At 36.4% G+C, this 15962-nt stretch overlaps 2 pseudogenes and 6 gene segments (V, D, J or C); all 8 read left to right on the top strand.

Moving 5' to 3' along the window:
- The first annotated feature begins 474 nt into the window (after positions 1-474).
- Positions 475-1104, top strand: LOC129098496 (immunoglobulin heavy variable 3-30-3-like). The segment is given in 2 exon segments: positions 475-569; positions 653-1104. Coding segments are annotated over 2 exon segments (362 nt in total).
- Positions 1105-6786: 5682 nt separating this feature from the next.
- On the top strand, positions 6787-7310 carry LOC129098501 (immunoglobulin heavy variable 3-30-3-like). The segment is given in 2 exon segments: positions 6787-6862; positions 6946-7310. Coding segments are annotated over 2 exon segments (358 nt in total).
- A 1340-nt stretch (positions 7311-8650) lies between these two features.
- On the top strand, positions 8651-9754 carry LOC129098506 (Ig heavy chain V region 5A-like; annotated as a pseudogene).
- Positions 9755-10016: 262 nt separating this feature from the next.
- LOC129098229 (Ig heavy chain V region PJ14-like) lies at positions 10017-10557 on the top strand. The segment is given in 2 exon segments: positions 10017-10099; positions 10196-10557. Coding segments are annotated over 2 exon segments (405 nt in total).
- A 326-nt stretch (positions 10558-10883) lies between these two features.
- LOC129098502 (immunoglobulin heavy variable 1-46-like) lies at positions 10884-11472 on the top strand. The segment is given in 2 exon segments: positions 10884-10991; positions 11087-11472. Coding segments are annotated over 2 exon segments (357 nt in total).
- Positions 11473-12094: 622 nt separating this feature from the next.
- On the top strand, positions 12095-12668 carry LOC129098494 (Ig heavy chain V region 914-like). The segment is given in 2 exon segments: positions 12095-12154; positions 12253-12668. Coding segments are annotated over 2 exon segments (366 nt in total).
- Positions 12669-13933: 1265 nt separating this feature from the next.
- LOC129098509 (immunoglobulin heavy variable 4-38-2-like) lies at positions 13934-14421 on the top strand. The segment is given in 2 exon segments: positions 13934-14025; positions 14116-14421. Coding segments are annotated over 2 exon segments (346 nt in total).
- A 1040-nt stretch (positions 14422-15461) lies between these two features.
- The window catches only part of LOC129098492 (immunoglobulin gamma-1 heavy chain-like), a 34121-nt pseudogene continuing 33620 nt past the window's right edge, over positions 15462-15962 (top strand).

Here is a 15962-nt window from a genome sequence, read left to right as displayed (position 1 = left end):
TTAGCTGATTAGAGCGGGACATCGTGAGTCTACAATATTGAACTTTTCCACAATATTTTAATTTTCTGAGATACTGAATTTTGGGTTTTCATTAGCTGTAAGCCATAATCATCAAAATTAAAAGAAATAAACCTTTGAAATATTTCACTCTGTGTGTAATGAATCTATATAATATATGAGTTTCACTTTTTGAATTGAATTATCGAAATAAACGAACTTTTCCATGATATTCTAATTTACTGAGATGCACCTGTATGTAACTTAGTTATATAAGGTTAAACAAATCCAACTAATTGTAAACAAATTAAAACTCCAAGCTACAGTGAGATGATTATTAATAAAACATACAAAACATGGTGAGTTAGGAGAAAGCCATGAATTAAAAATCAGTTTAGAGGAGGGATTGAACAGAGGACACTGTTCAATGAAAAAGGAGGAGTCAATGCAAAACTCAGATGTCTTCCAGCTCTACTTATGTGACTGCAGAGGAGGACAGAGAACAGTGGACACACAGTTCAACATGATGGACTATAGGACAGGACTGCTGCTGTTAACTATCTGCTGGGCAGGTGAAGATGAAGGTCTTGAGTTAAATCTATCTTGAAAAGGAACCAACTTAAATAAGTGACTCATTTTTGGTTTGTCTTTCCAGGTGTTGATGGTCAGACTCTGACAGAATCTGAACCAGTGGTTAAAAGGCCTGGAGAATCTCACAGATTGACCTGTACAGCATCTGGATTGGACATTAGTAGCTCTTGGATGGCTGGGTCAGACAGGCTCCTGGAAAAGGACTGGAGTGGATTGCCATGAATGATAACGGTGACAGCACCAAATACTACTCTCAGTCAGTTCAAGGCCGGTTCACCATCTCCAGAGACAACAACAGACAGCAGGTGTATCTGCAGATGAACAGTCTGAAGACTGAAGACTCTGCTGTTTATTATTGTGCTCGAGACTCACAGTGACTGGAGCTGGTTGAGCAGCTGTACAAAATCCTACAGTTACAATTTATATAGAGACAGTAGAGGAAAAACATGAAGTATTGTAAGTTTTCTTATAGTATTTATATTGTATAGGATATTTCTTATGAATTTGCTTTACATTGTATGTTTTACTACATATATCCTTGCATTATACTAATTCCTGAAAACTGTTCTATTATTAATAAACACTAAATGCAAAAAACAGAATAAAGTTCATAAAAGGGCCAAAGACAGCAGAACAATCTGGTTGCTGAGATGAAACTCTGCAAATACTTTACATTTCTACTCGTAGTTTAATTCTAAACAGTAAAACACTCAAACACTTGAGTACCACTGTTGTATGAGTGGCTGTAAAGTTGAATCTTATGAGAAAATAATTGTGAAAAATATTCATATTGCTCTTAAATACAAACCAACTGAAAAGTAAAAACATTTCACTCTTTTCATCACATATTGTACTGAACTGTTTCATGAAAACCATTTGTGACACAAGACAGCAGTGATCTATGAAGTGGAGGAGAAGTGGAATGATGAAGCATTTTACTTCATCGATTACAATCTGTATCTACATATAAAGAAAAAGTACATAATCCCCCATATACAGGAATAAACATGAGCGAGTGACTGGAGCTGGTTGAGCAGCTGTACAAAATGAATGTTATACTTTGAATAAATGTTTTCAAATTCTTTTTCATATTTTCTTTTTTAAATTATATTTTTAACTATAGCATTATGTTTATTGTCACGCACCAATCACACAATCTAAATTCCCTAAATGTGTAACATACTTGGCAATAAAACTACTGATCTGATTTTCATTGTGTTTTTCCATAACATTTTTACCTTATGTAATATTTTTATATAACATTTTTCACAAGTTGTTTTATACCAACAATGAATCCATCTTTTCCCCTGCACATTCCTGAAACCCATAAAAACACAATAAAGACCACTGTTCATGAAAAGGGGAAAGACTACACAACATTCTGGTTGCTGAAATTTTAACTTCTCCAAATAATTTACAATTCTACAAATGAAGACACAATAATGTATTTAAACGATGTCGAATATATTGTTTATCGTCACAATATGAGAGAAAAATAAAGTTCTTCTATAAAGCCACGAGAGGGCAGTCAGTGTCAAGTTTCTCTCTCCTCTGTTACTTAAAGGAAACCTTCTCATCCATCTTAACTGACTGACACTCGACACCTTGACTCAATGCAGCTTAATACTTCATAATGAGAGGTTGTTCATATTTTATGGAATCATAACAACAGCAATCAAAGGATCTCTATTGTGTTTTAACTGCAGAGAAATGTCTACATAAGATGGGGAGAGAATATTAAGTAGTGCAAGGAAGTTATCTGTATCTGAATATAGAGGACATGTAGCTACATCTCTCTGTGGGCAGAAATAAATGATGATGATATTTGTGACCATTTCCATAATTTGTGTCATATTTGTATTTTATTTGACAATAACAGAAATACAAAAAAAGGAAATAAATGCATTAACTACCATCATTTTCATTTAGTTTCTTTGCATTTGCATTTGCAGACACGTACACATGTTTCAGTTCCTGAACAGCTGTCTTTCTCTAGAATTTTCTAATTTCTCGGTATGTCTGTGTCTTCAAAAATCTGAAACACAGAAACCACTAAAAGTCTATTATTCAAAACTACAAACCAGCATCATCAGACATAAGAGTCACTATTTGAATGATACTGGCTGCTGTCACTGTATTTGTGTTTAGGCATATACAGTCAATAAGTACAGTAAGTGAGCAAATGAATGCATGAATAAAAGCAGTAAAGAGTTACCAAATGTCAACAGCAAAACAAAGGGAACAGTTTTTGCATTTCTATAAATGCAGGAATGTAAAATGCTACAATTGAGCGTGTAATGAAATGAAAATAAAGAATGTAAATTAGAGGTGATTTCCACACAGCCTCTTCTATTGGCTCCAGTTCGACCAAACTGATGCTTCATTGCATTGCTGCATACATTGTATACCGTCATATCCACCTACCTCATGTATATAAAGCAATCTGTTACATTCATCATTCCATATTTATTCCAGCACCCTTTGCACTCTGCACACAACACTTGTAACATGAAGCCACCAGACTGTTAATTTAAGGAAAACTAATATTTTAGCAATAAAAGGGTGAAAGAAATATAACCAGGATTGTGATAATATACAAAATATTCATGTTTTCATTAAAGTGTTACTCAAAATATTCATGTGTGTTAGTAATAACATTATTTCAGTTAGAAATGGCATTTTCAAAAGTTAATCATCTAACAAAAAATTAAAAACAATTAAAGGAATTAATTTGAACTCACTGAAAACATCAATGTTTCCTCAATGCACTGAGGGAGATGAGGGATATTTTTCCTAATTTTGTTTTTAAAGCTTAATTAATAATCTCAAATAATCGAAAAAGGTCTGACTTAAGAACACTTTGTGAGAAAATCAACAGTATGACATAATGAGCAACATTTGTTAATATTGTATTTGTTAATTATTCTATTAATTTAGTTTATATTAGTTAATTTTCTATCAAGAAATAACACAAGAGAGGTCAACTTCTAATACACGGAAAGTTCTTTAGCATCCAAACCTGCTCTTACCAAGATGTGCTGAATGATGATTCCACTTGATCATAAATTGCAGGCATGTAGCCAATTGATCATTATCAGCATATATAACCCCCTTTACAGTATATGAGGCCAGGTGTTGTGTCGTGTGCATTTACTCACCAAGACATTTGAGATGCCACCAAAAGAAAAAAGAACTTCAGCAGGAGTGAAATTGAGGTACTGTTAAAAAACCTTAAAAAAGTAAACATTTTGGGCTGATAGACCATAAGTAACATGTATAAATAATAGTTAATAGTAATAAAATATTGGGAACAATTAGAAATAAATTGATTAACATGGTGTTTGAAGTAAACTATATGTTGAAGGTACACTTTAACCCTTTAGAGGGCATGATAAAACAATGCAAAGAGTGCTCATTTCTCTGGATGTAATTTTGTAATCCTTGAAAGCGACTACAATAAAAAAATAATTATGAATGAAACATCTAAATTTAACTATAACAGAGTGTCGGCTCAGCAGCCACTCCTCCTCATAGTATCCTGATGCAAATCTTCAGTGGGTGCAGTGTACTTCTGTCCTGCTGACTGCTCTTGTACTTTGTGTGGAGCATCAGAGGTCACATCTCCAGCCTGAGGATGATCAACACTCTCACTATTCTGCTGCTGGCTCTCTCTCTGCCCTGTGAGTTCTCCTGGTTTATCTTCTATCAGACAACATCCACTGATGGTGGAGGAGAAAACTTCCCTGATGACTGTCTGACTTTCTTCTGTGGTTCCTATCTCCTTTCATCTCATCAGGTTGTACAGGTCAGAGGATGGAGTCCATTCCTTCCAGTTCAGTAGTGAAAAAGCCTGGGGAGACTCTCAGTCTCTCCTGCAGGGGATCCGGCTTCACATTTAGCTGCTGTACTATGAGCTGGATAAGACAACCTGCAGGAAAAGCACTGGAATGGATAGGGATTGGCTTTTCTAGTGCCAGTAGTAACAGATATGCCAGCAGTGTGCAAGGACGTGTAGAAATCAGTAGAGATGATAGCAACAGCATGGTGTATCTGAGACTGTCCAATCTAAAGCCAGAGGACTCTGCTGTGTATTTCTGTGCCAAACGTGCACACTGGTTAAAGGAAGCAGAGAGGCTTTACAAAAACCTTAAACAATGTATTATCACAAGTACCTACAGGTGGCAGTAGAAGATATGAAGTCAGATGACACTGAGGAAAGTACCTCAGGGCCTCTGAACACACAAACTTTAAAAGCAGCAGCTGAAGTTGCGGTTTGTGACTTCCTGTTTTGTAGTTCTACATCAAATGTATGCTTTTCTACAACAATAATGGTTAAAGGGGCTCAATGTGAAATTCAGAGCACATCTATGGCCACCACACGGCCCTCACCATGGAGACAGCTTAGCCAGCGGCTTGCAGCTAACAGTGCTAACAAAGCAAACAATGGCAACAGTGCTGACAGAGCAATCAGTGGTAACCTAAGGGGGGGCTGGAGGGTGGGCGTCACAATTATGCTACGACAGTATTGGTCGTAACGGCGTTATCACCTGAATCTGCGTATGAGCACCAATAGAGTGCAGTGCAGACCGGCAGCTCTGAGCCAGCTAAGGGGCACGCCCACATGCACTAACATGCACTAACATGTACTAACATGTACTAACATGTACTAACATGTACTAACATGTACTAACATGTACTAACATGTACTAACATGCACTAACATGCTAACATGAACTAACATGCACTAACATGCACTAACATGTACTAACATGTACTAACATGCACTAACATGTACTAACATGTACATGTACTAACATGTACTAACATGCACTAACATGCACTAACATGTACTAACATGTACTAACATGCACTAACATGTACTAACATGCACTAACATGTACTAACATGTACTAACATGCAACATGCACTAACATGTACTAACATGTGCATACTAACATGTACTAACATGCTAACATGCACTAACATGAACTAACATGTACTAACATGTACTAACATGCACTAACATGTACTAACATGCACTAACATGCACTAACATGTACTAACATGTACTAACATGCACTAACATGCACTAACATGCACTAACATGCACTAACATGCACTAACATGCACTAACATGCACTAACATGTACTAACATGCACTAACATGTACTAACATGTACTAACATGCACATGCACTAACATGTACTAACATGAACTAACATGTACTAACATGTACTAACATGCACTAACATGCACTAACATGCACTAACATGCACTAACATGTACTAACATGCACTAACATGCACTAACATGCACTAACATGTACTAACATGCACTAACATGCACTAACATGCACTAACATGCACTAACATGTACTAACATGCACTAAACATGCATGCTAACATGCACTAACATGCACTAACATGCACTAACATGCACTAACATGCACTAACATGAACTAACATGCACTAACATGCACTAACATGCACTAACATGCACTAACATGCACTAACATGCACTAACATGCACTAACATGTACTAACATGCACTAAATGGAGCTAGAAAACATGTGTGGCCAGTTCAGCTATGTAAACAAAGCACAGAGAAGCACAGATTACAACACATTACATTCTCTTCTACAGTAAACATAACTACACAATATTTTTACATAGTTTGCTGCCGTATTAATGCTCTGACTTGCAAATAGAGAACCTTTAATAAAGTTCCCATTATTGATTTTAACAGTGGGTGATGAAAATATATTTATGCATGATATATCCGGTCTAATGCTGCTATGGGTTGATAAATACAATTGGTTGTAAAAAAAAAAAAGAGATAAAGAGAATATCTTGAGAAACATCTTCATCATTAAAAAAACATAATCATTATGATCTAAATGTAAAATTATGATTTTTTTTTTTTTTTGTGTGAAGCACGTTGCAACCATGTGTTTTAAAAAAGCTATAAAAATAAAACTTAACTCACATCAGGTTAAACATGTAAACTACATTTACAAAAGCAAGATACAATGACATGATTATTAAAAAACTCTCAAAACATGGTTAGTTAGGAGAAAGCCATAACATGAAAATCAGTTTAGAGGAAAGATTGAACACAAGGCACTGTTCAATCAAAAAGGAGGAGTCAATGCAAAACTCAGATGTCTTCCAGCTCTACTTATGTGACTGCAGAGGAGGACAGAGAACAGTGGACACACAGTTCAACATGATGGACTATAGGACAGGACTGCTGCTGTTAACTATCTGCTGGGCAGGTGAAGATGAAGGTCTTGAGTTAAATCTATCTTGAAAAGTTACCAACTTAAATAAGTGACTATTTTCTTGTTTGTCTTTCCAGGTGTTGATGGTCAGACTCTGACAGAATCTGAACCAGTGGTTAAAAGGCCTGGAGAATCTCACAGATTGACCTGTACAGCATCTGGATTTACTTTTAGTAGCTACTGGATGCACTGGGTCAGACAGGCTCCTGGAAAAGGACTGGAGTGGATTGCCTGCTCTTTATAGCAGTCCCGCATACTACTCTCAGTCAGTTCAAGGCCGGTTCACCATCTCCAGAGACAACAACAGACAGCAGGTGTATCTGCAGATGAACAGTCTGAAGACTGAAGACTCTGCTGTTTATTATTGTGCTCGAGACTCACAGTGACTGGAGCTGGTTGAGCAGCTGTACAAAATCCTACAGTTCTCTTTCTTATAGGGACAGTAGAGGAAAAACATGAAGTATTCTTATAGTATTTATATTGTATAGGATATTTTTTATGAATTTGTTTTACATTGTATGTTTTACTACATATATCTTGCATTATACTAATTCCTGAAAACTGTTCTATTATTAATAAACACTAAATGCAAAAAACAGAATAAAGTTCATAAAAGGGCCAAAGACAGCAGAACAATCTGGTTGCTGAGATGAAACTCTGCAAATACTTTACATTTCTACTCGTAGTTTAATTCTAAACAGTAAAACACTCAAACACTTGAGTACCACTGTTGTATGAGTGGCTGTAAAGTTGAATCTTATGAGAAAATAATTGTGAAAAATATTCATATTGCTCTAAAATACAAACCAACTGAAAAGTAAGAACATTTCACTCTTTTCATCACATATTGTACTGAACTGTTTCATGAAAACCATTTGTGACACAAGACAGCAGTGATCTATGAAGTGGAGGAGAAGTGGAATGATGAAGCATTTTACTTCATCGATTACAATCTGTATCTACATATAAAGAAAAAGTACATAATCCCCCATATACAGGAATAAACATGAGCCTTTATCTTATTTTTGCAAACGTTTATATTTTATTTGGCCATAATAGAAATCATATAATAATAATTATGTTTATGTCTGCCACAACCAAATACATGAAAGCTAAATATTTTGATCATAAATACATACATAAATTAACGGACAACCAAAGTTTAATCAAAGCTAAAGGATTTGTTTATTTGCATTTTGTCACAAAGGTTCAGTGTCTGAACAGCTGTTTTCCTCCAAAGGCTCCATGTTTCTCTGTATGTGTGTATTCAAACATCTGCAAACACCGAAACCATCAAAAGTCTTTTATTCAAACCTGCAAACCAGCAGCATCAGACTTAACTTTTCATCTATTTACATGATACTGCCTGCTGTCACTGTGTTTCTGTTTACAGCAAATACAGTCAGTAAGTACAGAGAGCCATCAAATAAATGAAAAATGAAGTACTTACAACAAAGCTGAACTCATACGTCTGAATCATGGATCTGATAATATTTTGAAATTATACAAGAATTATATAAATAGAATACACATAATGCATTTTGAATTGATAGTTAAAAGCAAAGTTACCAGTTGTTTTATTTCTGTAAAAACAGGGACATTTTCAAAATGTCGAATTTAGTGTGAAATGAAATTAAATATCAAATGTCACTCAGCAGATATAATAACACTGAACATACTCTTTTGGCTGCAGTCAGACCAGCATTGATGCTTCATACGTATGTTTGGTTCTATGCAAACACAGTGACCTCCCTTGTTGCTCAGCTATAAAAACATCACATCAGGCTGTTAGTGAAGTTCATATCTCTTCAGTTTCAACATAAACCATGTTCTCTGTAGCTCTGCTGCTGCTGTTGGCAGCTGGATGTGAGTCTCTCTGGATTTTTCCAAATCAACAATTCTGCTTTAAGTATATCTTGTTACTAAACATTTCCTCTTTTTAACAGGTGTGGAGTGTGAACAGTTGACACAGCCGGCCTCTGTGACTGTGCAGCCAGGTCAACGTCTGACCATCACCTGTCAGGTCTCCTATGCTCTTAGCAGCTACTGGACAGCTTGGATCAGACAGCCTGCAGGGAAAGGACTGGAGTGGATTGGAAGTGACCTATGCTGGATGCACCTCATACTACAAAGATTCACTGAAGAACAAGTTCAGTATCGACTTAGACTCTTCCAGCAAAACAGTGACTCTAAACGGACAGAATGTGCAGCCTGAAGACACTGCTGTGTATTACTGTGCCAGAGACTCACAATAACAGGAACCATCAGTAGACCTGAACAAAAACCCCTCAGTGCCTGAACACTTGTTACATGAAGCCACCAGAGGAGGAGCCCTCACACCACTAATGGTTTCAACACCAGCTCAAAGAATGAATGGAGAGAGTCTTCATTCTTTTAAATAGTTCCTCATCTAATTTAACAGGAACAGTTTTCATCAATAACTTGAAATACTCACATAACAGTCGTGACATCATTGTCTATATAGTCTTTCAAGTGATTGAATAAATTCAGTGATTTAATTGCAGAAATAAATCCTCAAAAAGTCAGTTTCACTACCATAACACTGTTGTTTTAAAAAAAGAAAAATGTATAATTTTAATTTTAACCATAACCGCGTTAGTGATTGGATCAGGAGTCTTTAATTCTCAGTGACGTTAGAGGACATAAAACTACAGAAAGGTTTCAGAAGTGTGTTTATCTTCAAGTTCCTCACTCTCTTTGTGAGAACACCTGAACAGTTCAGCTACATTAGAAATGATGTTAATATACTTATTTACTATAATCAGTATGAAAAATAGCCTCCTTGTGTTTGCCTCATAAAGACGTGAAGTGTGTGTGTCAATAGTATTTAGCCAACTTCATGATAATGTTAATTAGTCAAACTACAATAAAGTTAGTTGAAAATAAAAATTGAATGTGTGTTTGTGAAAGATTTAAGTTCCACCTTCTCTTTGTGTGAGATGAATAACATAACCTGAAAATGTCCTCTTCATTTTTAATTATTTAAATATACTTTAGTCAGCTGATTTACAATCATTAGTATGTAAATCAGCCTCCTTGTGTGTTGCCTCAAAAAGAAGTGAAGTGTGTGTGTGTGTGTGTGTGTGTGTGTGTGTGTGTGTGTGTGTGTGTGTGTGTGTCAGTGAGAGGACAGAAGAGCTCACATCAGTTCAGCTTCAACATCAACCATGTTCTCTGTAGCTCTGATACTGCTGCTGGCAGCTGGATCCTGTGAGGAGCTTTCAGTGGATTCACTCTAATGAACACATTAGAAACACTGAATAGTCAGATGTATAATGGAGATAATGTTTATTTGTCTTTCTACAGGTGTGAACAGTATTGATCTCATCCAGTCAGACTCACTGGTTGTGCAGCCTGGACAGTCTGTGACCATCACCTGTCAGGTCTCTGGTTATTCTCTGACTGATAACAGCTATGCAACAGGTTGGATCAGACAGTGTGAAGGAAAACCAATGGACTGGATTTCACATCAGTGGGGAACACGGGGCTTTTACCAAAATAATGCTCTGAAGAACAAGTTCAGCTACAGCAGAGACACTTCTGCTCAAACAGTGACTCTAAAAGGACAGAATCTGCAGCCTGAGGACACAGCTGTGTATTACTGTGTCCGTTACTCCACAGTGACACAAACCACCAACAGACCTGCACAAATACCAGCAACCATGTGACTTAATCACACACAAATTCTAAATGTGAACATAAAAAAAGCAAGCACCCTCATGAGTTGATAACAATTCATGTTTAAGTCTCGTTTGACTTCCACTGCAGCCAACATCAGTGTAGAAGAGACAAAAGAAGCAAAAATTTTAACATATAAATATATTAAGAAACATTTTTTCTCTGTCCCTGTCCATTCATTTATTTTTGTGCATTGGGATTCTATATGGAAATGTATCTGTGTCACATGTTCCCTTTTCAAACCTGAGGGAGGTCTATGCAAACTCTTACTCTCTTATAAACACATCAGCAACCTGTAGTCGAACACTGGGACAGTTGTATATATTTCTGAAACACTCAGATCAGAAATAATCAGAATTACAGAATTATCCCAGAATGGAAAAGACAATTATTTGTAGTTTATTATTTGTAGTTACTATTCAAGGTTAGAAGAAAAAAATCGTCTTTGCTGCTTTTGTAAATGTCCAACCTGTGATATCTAAGTGTGATGGGTGATGATCACAATGTCTTTACTTACAGGAGTTTGGAGTGAGATCAAAATGGACCAGTCTGTCTCTGAGGTGAAAAGACCTGGAGAGAGAGTGAAGATGTCATGTATCATATCTGGTTACAGCATGACAGACTACTATATCCACTGGATACGACAGAGGCCAGGGGAAGCTCTGGAGTGGATTGGGAGGATGAACACAGGCAGCAACTCTGCTAGCTATGGCAGCTCCTTTCAAAGCCGTTTCATCATGACTGAAGATGTGCCCAGCAGCACTCAGTACCTGGAGGTCACCAGCCTGAGAGCAGACGATTCTGCTGTTTACTTCTGTGCTCGATAAGACACAGTGACTGAAGACAGTGCAGCAGCTGCACAAAAACATCCACACACAACAAACAGCCATGTGAACTGAATGAAGTCTGGGTTTTCTCACCAGCTGCAAAAGTACTTTGATATGTTCACTTTTTTAGTTGTAAACTCATAATTAAATATTTATTCCTGAAGTCACATCACTCATAATTATAGAAAGAATGGAGGTTTTTAAATTGTTAAAGCATAATCTAATATTACATTTCCATTTTCCAATTCATACATTACATGAATGTAGGTTGAAAATAGAAAAAAATTGATCCGAGAGTGAAGTGGATCAGAACATAATAAGTTTAAATATGTACAAAGCATTGGTAAATGGTATTACAGAGTGTGATGATAATAAAGCAATTTTCATAAAAGCTAGTATATGTTGGTGATGAGAAACCTTGATACCCAGATGTATTATGAAATAAAAAATTGAATAAACCTTGTATGTTAATGTTTTAAATGTCTGAGCTAAACATTTTCTAATGATTATAATGTAGTGTTACTGATGATAAATGTCAGACAAACATTAAAACAGATAACTTGGATGACTGACTCATTAATTCCCCATTTTCATTAAATAACCCTGTTGTCTCTTCTCTGTGAGGAGGAGTCAATGCAAAACTCAGATGTCTTCCAGCTCTACTTATGTGACTGCAGAGGAGGACAGAGAACAGTGGACACACAGTTCAACATGATGGACTATAGGACAGGACTGCTGCTGTTAACTATCTGCTGGGCAGGTGATTTTCACCATGTTCAATCAATGCTGATTAAGTCAGATATATAAGTCAACTTTGTGTGTTTGGCTCTGTTCTGATTAACCTGCTTGTCCCTCCAGGTGTTTCCAGTCAGACTCTGACTGAGTCTGAACCGGTGGTAAAGCGTCCTGGAGAATCCCACAAACTGACCTGTACATATGCAGGAATATCAGATAACAATGCTCATATCGGCTGGATCAGACAAGCTGAAGGAAAAGGACTGGAATGGGTTGCCTACATTTCTGCTCCGAGTGGAGGCACTAAAGCTTATTCCACGTCAGTCCAGAATCGCTTCACCATCTCCAGAGACAACAACGTGGACCAGGTGTCTCTGCAGATGAACAGTCTGAAGACTGAAGACTCTGCTGTTTATTATTGTGCTCGAGACTCACAGTGATACAGGAAGTCACAGAGCTGTACATAAACTACTGCAGATGTCACTGTATCAGTCACTGATAGAAAGCAGTGTGAATCCACATTGTTCAAAATTTCAAAATTCAAAATACCCCCCAAATTAGAATTTATCTATGATGTTTATTTTATGTTTCTTGTCTTTATATGAAGTTTATTTCAATCTCATGAAAATTGATGTATAACTCTTTTCAAATTGATTTACTGATGAAAACAATAGATAGAAAATATTTAGTGATATTGTCTATGAGAGATGATAATGACAACTGACCAAAAACAAAGTGATGAAAGTACACATCAATACATTCAAAATTGGGTTTTGAAGAGCATTTTTTAACAGTAATGTTTAACTGTTAGCGTAATACAACTGTATATCTGCTTTCTATATCATTAAATTAATAAAATGTATTTTGTTTTGCCCTAAATCACATATAAAAACTTTTCTCAGAGGGCTTCACACTCTGTACAGTGTACGACATCCTGTGTGTGAAATGAAATTAAAATATCAAATGTCACTCAGCAGATATATTAACACTGAACATACTCTTTTGGCTGCAGTCAGACCAGCATTGATGCTTCATACGTATGTTTGGTTCTATGCAAACACAGTGACCTCCCTTGTTGCTCAGCTAATTTCTGTGAAATTGTGAAATAAAATAATTGTATTCACTCTGCAAACCATCAGCATCAGACTTCAGTTATCATGCTATTTATATTGCTCTATCTGCTGTAAATTAATCAATTAATCAAAAAAATCTGTCCTCATATACTTTAAAGTAAATCATGAATGTGAGATGCTGGCACAAAAATATCTCACATCATATTTAAAGTGAGTTTAAACATATGAAACATGCCACACACACTGTAAACATTACTGATAAAAAGCAACATTCTTGGTTGTTGCTGCTTTCGTTAACATTTCCATCATCATTGTTATTGTAATGCTGATTTGAATTAATATGTTTTCCATTATGATTCATGTTTGTATAAACATTAAGATCAGAAATAATGATCCTTATCCTTGTTTGCAATTTTACAAGAATTTACATTGTTTTTTATTTTCAAATCAAAATGTTATAATTTGGGCATTACTAGTTTACAGTAAAAACAAAGTTAACAGTTATTTAATTTCAGTAAATGCAGGGACATTATATCAAATATTTAAGTGTGTAATGAAATTAAATATCTAATGTAAAGCAGAGTTGATTTCAAGGCATTTCTGTCACTCCACTAAGATAATGAACACATTGAACAGACTCTTCCATTGGCTGCAGTTAGACCAACGTTGAAGCTTCATAGGTTGATTCTATGCAAACACAGTGACCTCCCTTGTTGCTCAGCTATAAAAACATCACATCAGGCTGTTAGTGAAGTTCATATCTCTTCAGTTTCAACATAAACCATGTTCTCTGTAGCTCTGCTGCTGCTGTTGGCAGCTGGACGTGAGTCTCTCTGGATCTGTCAAAGTCAACAGTTCTTCTTTTGAAGGATCATTTGATCATTTCTAACAAAACATTTTCTTCTTTTCACAGGTGTAAAAAGTGAACAGTTGACACAGCCGGCCTCTGTGACTGTGCAGCCAGGTCAACGTCTGACCATCACCTGTCAGGTCTCCTATGCTCTTAGCAGCTACTGGACAGCTTGGATCAGACAGCCTGCAGGGAAAGGACTGGAGTGGATTGGAATGAAATATACTGGAGACTTCATACTACAAAGATTCACTGAAGAACAAGTTCAGTATCGACTTAGACTCTTCCAGCAAAACAGTGACTCTAAACGGACAGAATGTGCAGCCTGAAGACACTGCTGTGTATTACTGTGCCAGAGACTCACAATAACAGGAACCATCAGTAGACCTGAACAAAAACCCCTCAGTGCCTGAACACTTGTTACATGAAGCCACCAGAGGAGGAGCCCTCACACCACTAATGGTTTCAACACCAGCTCACTGTTTAAAAACTTGAAGGTTACAAGCACTAATACTACATTGTATATATTCACTCAAGAAAAACTAAATGACATGTTTATTATTGCTAAACACTGAACTTTACAATCAATTGAGTAAGTTCATGATGATGCATGATATTCTTTTTCAAAACAAATGCATGATATAACACACAACACACAGAAAGCTCAACTTTGACAAAAAATAACTTCAGATGTTGTATGCCTCTCAAACCAAGTCTGTAAGGTGATTTTCATACCACATGAACTGAAATGCATGATGATTTAATAAATAACCTTTATTTATTAACAGAAGCAATATTCCATTGTTTGTAAGTTGAATTGAACAAAATCATCTGACAAACAAGTGAATGTGTTGAAATGACACAAGTGACTTAGTTAAACAAGGATAATAATGACATCAGGCTCCTCCCTCCTTTCATGTAGGTAGTCCACCTGTCTGCACATCACTTGACATGTCTCTAAACTCCCTGAATATGAATGATATTGTCTCTTATCATAAATGTTTAACCTTTGATGGACCCTTCCGGTAAAATTCAAACAAAAGGTGAAGGCACTTTTGATGTTTTTTGTTAATTCCAGTTTTGTTTGTCTCTCATTGTTTTTGGTTATATATTGCAATCTATTTTTACCTAATTATTTTTAATTTCTCTGTGTAAAGCACTTAGTAACTATGTAACTTAGTTATATAAGGTTAAACAAATCCAACTCATTTGTAAACAAATTAAAACTCCAAGATACAGTGAGATGATTATTAAAAAAACATACAAAACATGGTGAGTTAGGAGAAAGCCATGAATTAAAAATCAGTTTAGAGGAGGGATTGAACAGAGGACACTGTTCAATCAAAAAGGAGGAGTCAATGCAAAACTCAGATGTCTTCCAGCTCTACTTATGTGACTGCAGAGGAGGACAGAGAACAGTGGACACACAGTTCAACATGATGGACTATAGGACAGGACTGCTGCTGTTAACTATCTGCTGGGCAGGTGAAGATGAAGGTCTTGAGTTAAATCTATCTTCAAGAAGATGCAATCTGACAACAAGTGACTCATTTTTTGTTTGTCTTTCCAGGTGTTGATGGTCAGACTCTGACAGAATCTGAACCAGTGGTTAAAAGGCCTGGAGAATCTCACAGATTGACCTGTACAGCATCTGGATTTTCATTAGTAGCTACTATATGAACTGGGTCAGACAGGCTCCTGGAAAAGGACTGGAGTGGATTGCCATGAATGATCCTGGTGACAGCACCAAATACTACTCTCAGTCAGTTCAAGGCCGGTTCACCATCTCCAGAGACAACAACAGACAGCAGGTGTATCTGCAGATGAACAGTCTGAAGACTGAAGACTCTGCTGTTTATTATTGTGCTCGAGACTCACAGTGACTGGAGCTGGTTGAGCAGCTGTACAAA

Source organism: Anoplopoma fimbria, chromosome 11 (assembly GCF_027596085.1).
Source record: "Anoplopoma fimbria isolate UVic2021 breed Golden Eagle Sablefish chromosome 11, Afim_UVic_2022, whole genome shotgun sequence".
NCBI classification, from domain to species: domain Eukaryota; kingdom Metazoa; phylum Chordata; class Actinopteri; order Perciformes; family Anoplopomatidae; genus Anoplopoma; species Anoplopoma fimbria.
This window is presented reverse-complemented; position numbering and strand designations above follow the sequence as displayed.